This window comes from Cotesia glomerata, linkage group LG2, assembly GCF_020080835.1.
Source record: "Cotesia glomerata isolate CgM1 linkage group LG2, MPM_Cglom_v2.3, whole genome shotgun sequence".
In the NCBI taxonomy this organism is placed as follows: domain Eukaryota; kingdom Metazoa; phylum Arthropoda; class Insecta; order Hymenoptera; family Braconidae; genus Cotesia; species Cotesia glomerata.
In genome coordinates, this window is record NC_058159.1 from 15,125,896 (window position 1) to 15,132,244 (window position 6,349).

The following is a 6,349-nucleotide window of genomic DNA, read 5'->3' on the forward strand; positions in this document are numbered from 1 at the left end:
AAAATGTAGGGGAGAAGGGGGTCAATTGAACCAAAAAAAGTTTAGTAATTTTTTACTATTCGAATTAAAACTAAATAATAAATTTTTTTTTTTTGGAATGATAGTTTATTAAGTCTACTATCATTATCAATACATAAATTAGTTAATAAACAACGTGAATTTTTAAAAATTATTAATTTATCCAAACGCGTCGAATGGTTCAATTGACCCCCGCTCGGAGGGCAATTGAACCACTGCTCGGGGTCAATTGAACCAATGACATTTATAACTCAAACCCGAACTTTTAATAAATAACATATTAATTGTTACTTTCTAATATTACTGTTGCACATTTTTAATACACATATATTATATTTAATAAATTAAAAATCGATTTAAAAATAATTTTAATTACAAATTGAGTTTATCAAATTGTTAGGTTATTTCCCCTGAGTATTTTTCACGTCGAGTCAAGATGCGCGCGCATGTCCCATGCTTCTCCGTGTGGTTCAATCGTCCCCGGGACTGCTGGTTCAATTGACCCCTGTATAATTTTAAAACAATTAATAGTAAATAATAAATAAATAAACCATTCTATCACTATAAACAAAGTTGAGGATTATAAAATATAAGTATATACAACTACTATAATTCAAATTTTATCAATTAATTCAAAAATTTAAATATTATTAAACAATTTGTCACCAGCCGAAAAGAAAGTTTGCATGCCTAAAAATAAGAAAATCTCAATTTTTCAAAATTTATCGATCGCAATGATTTCAAATTTTGATCATATCCAAGTTTAACATATTAGAATCTAATTCTAAGAGCATGAAGCGTTTTTTCAATTTTTTCGATTTTTTAAGTCGAGTGGTTCAATTGCCCCGTGGTTCATTTGACCCCTTTCTCCCCTACTTATATGTGGTCTTAAAAAAAAAAAAGAAAAGAAAAATATACATGAAAAATTAACCGAAAAAAAAATTTTTTTATTTCCAACATCTATATCTAATTACAAAACATTTTATTTTTTTCTTATTACCTAAATCTTAGTTTATAATAATCTTGGTCTTTTAACTGTTTTTTTTACATATTAAAGATTCATTACAGCTTGATATTTCATGACCCCATGGTAAAGTATCTGTACTATTTTCGAGTAATTGACGTTTATCGTCTCCCCAACTTAAAGCTAATTTTTCTTTTTGGAGCATCGTTTTAACTTCATGCATCTCACTTCTTATAATATACTGATCTTTATTTACATTTATATGATCCATTAGACATTTTTTATAATCATCAAACGTGATAGTTCGCAAAGTTGAATTTTTAACACCTTTTGCACGCATCTTAATCTTATCATCTTCCTCAGCATTATATATTTTAAAACAATAAAGTTTTGCCCTAAGCCCTACAAATTCTGACATAATTTTTCCATTGTTTTCATCTTTCATTAAACCTAATACTTTTTTATTAACTAACGGTATATTGTAGATATTATTAAGTGGATAGTCGGAGGTATCAAACTTTGTAATATCACGTTTGATGATTTCATATATATTAGGTACTGTAAAGTGATAAATTAGGCTATCTGTATCTGTGTACATTAATTTAGAATCCTCATTTTTGAAATTTTTCTTTACATAATTATAGTGAAAGTTATATATACAAGTTTTTGACATGTCTAAAATACAAAAACCTACATAGATTGGTTTATTAAATTTCACTTTTACAACATTCATTTGAATAATTATCATACTTTTATCAAAAACTGTAAGACTATGAAAATTTGGTTTGCAAATCATATCAGATGCACCATATCTACCAGACCATCGTGTGACTATTCTAACATCTTTATATTTTCTAACATTCTCCATAGTCTTACCAAAAACTGAATTGTTCATTAATTTGTAAAAATCTTTTTCGAATTCATTTTTTGCCGCCTTTCTACAATCAGTATTTTTATCTATATACGGTTTTAACCATGCTGACTCTTTAAATTTAAAAACTCTATGAATTTTTGTTAATTTTAATCCTAATTCTATACATTGCTTCAAATTTCTATAATGTATTACATAATTTTTTTTATCATATAAAGTAGTTGCTAATTTTGTTTGCTTTTTGTCCGGAGGTAAAAAGTGTTCTGGACATAATGGCAAATCTTTATGTATATCATATAATTCTTCCGGATATTTCAGATCAACTTCGAATATATAACCAAACCCGTTGGTATTACTTAAAAATTTATCAATTTCCTGTTCTATATCGAAATTTAACTCAACCCATTCAAATGAGCCTGTTGGTAGAGGCATACTCATCGATGCACCATACAAATTATTAACATCGAAATACATTAAATACGATTCTGGTTTATTTGTATCAAATTTATCACCCATATATCTATTATTCGCTAATGCATACCTATTCGTACACTGAGAAACACCACCTCTGATACCTTTTTCAATGAATAACATAATTTCCGGATCATGTAGTAATTCTAATTCTACACCAGTATATTTTAACATCGCATCAAAAGCTAGTCCTGGAACTGTATAATAGTGTAACGGATCTAAACTATATATGTTCAAGCAATTACTTCTAAAATTTTCAAAGACATCAGCTAATAGAAGTACATCAGTTTTAAGATACAAATCAGAATATTTTCCTAATGTTTTTAAATTAAATTCTTTCCATATTGATTGAGCAAAAGCATATTCTTCATCTGATATATTTTCGTTGGATAATTTAGAATAAAAATATTGAATTGCAGGTAACTGTTTATCATTTAATTTATCATTACTGCTTATGTACTCATATGGAAAAACCCCTTTTCTAGTCACTAATCTAAATTTTTCTGGGTCATCATAATGAAGTTTATTTATCTTTTTATCATCATCTTTTAGGTTTAATGCTAATTTATTTAAACTCGAGGCCATAAATTTAAATGAGTCTATGAATCTTAGATTAACACATGTTTTTTCAACATGCTTAGTAAAAGAAATATAGCGCTCTTTATTGATTGGTAATATTTCAATGTTACCTTTGAAATTTGCAGCTAAAGATTTTATTATGAAATGTGAGTCATAACCAGACATATTATGAAAAACAACTGGTATAGTATGTGATTTTTTATAATTTAAATTACACGATAAATGAGCAGTTCCTCTATAATATCCAGTAAAATGATTATGATCACGACATTTATACCAAGACTTTGTAAAATGCAATGCTATGAGGAATATGAATATCTGTATCATCATCGATGGGTGACAGTGTACATTCTAAATCTGCATAAATAACAAATGGAACGGTATCCTGATTTTGAAAATTTTTAAACTTTAAAATTTTATTTTCCTCTGTTGGAAATACCATGTGAACTTTATTAATTTTAAAACAATCTTTTCTATGACGTTCAAAGGATTCTCTAATTTTAAAATGATTTAAGCATCGATCACAAAAAAATGTTTTCTTTTCTGATTTTGTTACACTACTTGCTACTAAAGCTGATAAATTATTAATTAATGCAAAATGATAAATCGGTTTATAATCGTCATAATCATCGCTTTTCATATTTAAATTTATATTAGTTTGTATCATTAAAAGATGAATGGTTTCTATATCGGAATTTATAGACTTACATAAATACACCGGAATTATTACACATTCATCAGATTTCTTATCAGATTTCTCATTAGAAAAATCTGATCCTAAACCGTATACATTAATAGATAAATTGTTCATTTTTTCAAATTTTGCAATATCTCTAATTTGAATAGGAAAATTAATACCGTCATATTTTAGTACCTCACTAAAATGTGGATAAGAAGTTGTCCTTTCTCTGTGACTTGTCCTTGGAGGATGAATAGCTGCTAAAACACACCACAGGAAGCAGCATTCATCAAAGTTTTCAATGTTCAAAACTGCATGTTTGTTGATTATCTTCTGAGGCATCCTCACCCAAGTTGAAATTCCAGCATGAAGAGGCTGATATTTCGACATTGTAATCACTAAATTGGAGATTTCTGTTAAACGCCATCCGGATTTTTCTTGACAGAATTCTTCAATTTTTCTTATCAAGGCATTGGTTACATGATCTCTATACCAGTCAGCAATATCTGTAGATACTAATATTTCACGACTTTGTGTTACAAATGATTTCACTTCTTCTCGGTTGGTGGTAGGAATCTCAAATTTGCCAAAAAATTCAACATTAATTTTTAAACTGTTCACTTTATTTAACATCTCTTGAACTTTTGCACAAACAAGATTTTCAGAAAAAGTCAGAAATTCCCCGATATTTTTATGAGTACGGTTAATAGAAGTACATCAGTTTTAAGATACAAATCAGAATATTCTCCTAATGTTTTTAAATTAAATTCTTTCCATACTGATTGAGCAAAAGCATATTCTTCATCTGATATATTTTCGTTCGATAATTTAGAATAAAAATGTTGAATTTCAGGTAACTGTTTATCATTTAATTTATCATTACTGCTTATGTACTCATATGGAAAAACCCCTTTTCTCGTGACTAATCTAAATTTTTCTGGATCATCATAATGAAGTTTAGTTATTTTTTTATCATCATCTTTTAGGTTTGATGCTAATTTATTTAAACTTGAGGCCATAAATTTAAATGAGTCTATGAATCTTAGATTAACGCATGTTTTTTCAACATACTTAGTAAAAGAAATATAACGCTCTTTATTGATTGGTAATATTTCAATTTTACCTTTGAAATTTGCAGCTAAAGACTTTATTATAAAATGAGAGTCATAACCGGACATATTATGAAAAACTACTGGTATAGTATGTGATTTTTTATAATTTAAATTACATGATAAATGAGCAGGCCCTCTGTAATATCCAGTAAAATGATTATGATCATAACATTTATCTTGAGAATTTATAATTGACTTTTGACAAATATAGCAAATATTCGCGCGTTTATGATCTTCTAATTGCTGTTTCGTTAAAGGTTTCATAGGTATTGGATTTTTTAAGTATGAATCTACTTCAATTGCAAAATTTTTAAGTTTACCCACAAACCAATCAATGCAATTTTCTGAACGATTTATTTCAAATTTAGATAATTTATTGTTATAATTACAAAAGCGGTAAAATGCAATGCTGTGAGGAATATGAATATCCGTATCATCATCGATGGGTGTCAGTGTACATTCTAGATCTGCATAAATAACAAATGGTACAGTATCCTGATATTGAAAATTTTTAAACTTTAATATTTTATTTTCCTCTGTTGGAAATACCATGTGAACTTTATTAATTTTTAAACAATCTTTCCTATGACGTTCAAAAGATTCTCTTATTTTAAAATGATTTAAGCATCGATCACAGAAGAAATGTTTCTTTTCTGTTTTTGTTACACTACTTGTTACTAAAGCTGATAAATTATTAATTAATGCAAAATGATAAATCGGTTCATAATCATCATAATCATCGCTCTTCATATTTAAATTTATATTAGTTTGTATTATTAAAAGATGAATTGTTTTTATATCAGAATTTATAGACTTACTTAAATATACCGGAATTATTACACATTCATCAGATTTTTTATCTGATTTTTCACCAGAAAAATCAGATTCTAAACCGTATACATTAATAGATAAATTGTTCATTTTTTCAAATTTCGCAATATCTTTAATTTGAATTGGAAAATTAATACCATCGTATTTAAGTACCTCACTAAAATGTGGATAAGAAGTTATCCTTTCTCTGTGACTTGTCCTTGGAGGATGAATAGCAGCTACAACACACCACAGGAAGCAGTATTCATCAAAGTTTTCAATATTTAAAACTGCACGTCTGTTGATGATCTTCTGAGGCATCCTCACATAAGTTGAGATTCCAGCATGGAGAGGTTGATATTTCGACATTGTTATCACTAAGTTTGAGATTTCCGATAAACGCCATCCGGATTTTTCTTGACAGAATTCTTCAATTTTTCTTATCAAGGCATTGGTTATATGATCTCTATACCAGTCAGCAATATCTGTAGATACTAATATTTCACGACTTTGTGTAACGAAAGATTTTACTTCTTCTCGGTTGGTGGTTGGAATCTCAAATTTACCAAAAAATTCAACATTAATTTTTAAACTGTTCACTTTATTTAACATTTCTTGAACTTTTGCACAAACAAGATTTTCAGAAAAAGTCAGAAATTCCCCGATATTTTTATGAGTACGGTTAATAACTGAGCCAGTCTTAATGTTATTTGAAAAGGCATTCTGAACACTGTTAAAAATGTTTGTAAAATTACAATCATTTTACAAAATAAAGGTTGGGTAAAATCACAAATCGATGTTTACCACTGCGAAATTATGAAACAATTCTAGTAATTTTTCAAAAA

General features: G+C 27.8%; 1 protein-coding gene across 1 annotated transcript; it reads right to left on the reverse strand.

Annotated features, from left to right (window-relative positions):
• Positions 1–1,049: 1,049 nt before the first annotated feature.
• Positions 1,050–3,068, reverse strand: LOC123258956. Its single transcript, XM_044719214.1, has 2 exons — positions 1,733–3,068; positions 1,050–1,540 (listed from the first exon to the last, which is right to left on the reverse strand). Exons 1-2 carry the CDS (start codon positions 3,066–3,068, stop codon positions 1,050–1,052), a joined length of 1,827 nt encoding a protein of 608 aa, XP_044575149.1.
• Positions 3,069–6,349: the final 3,281 nt, after the last annotated feature.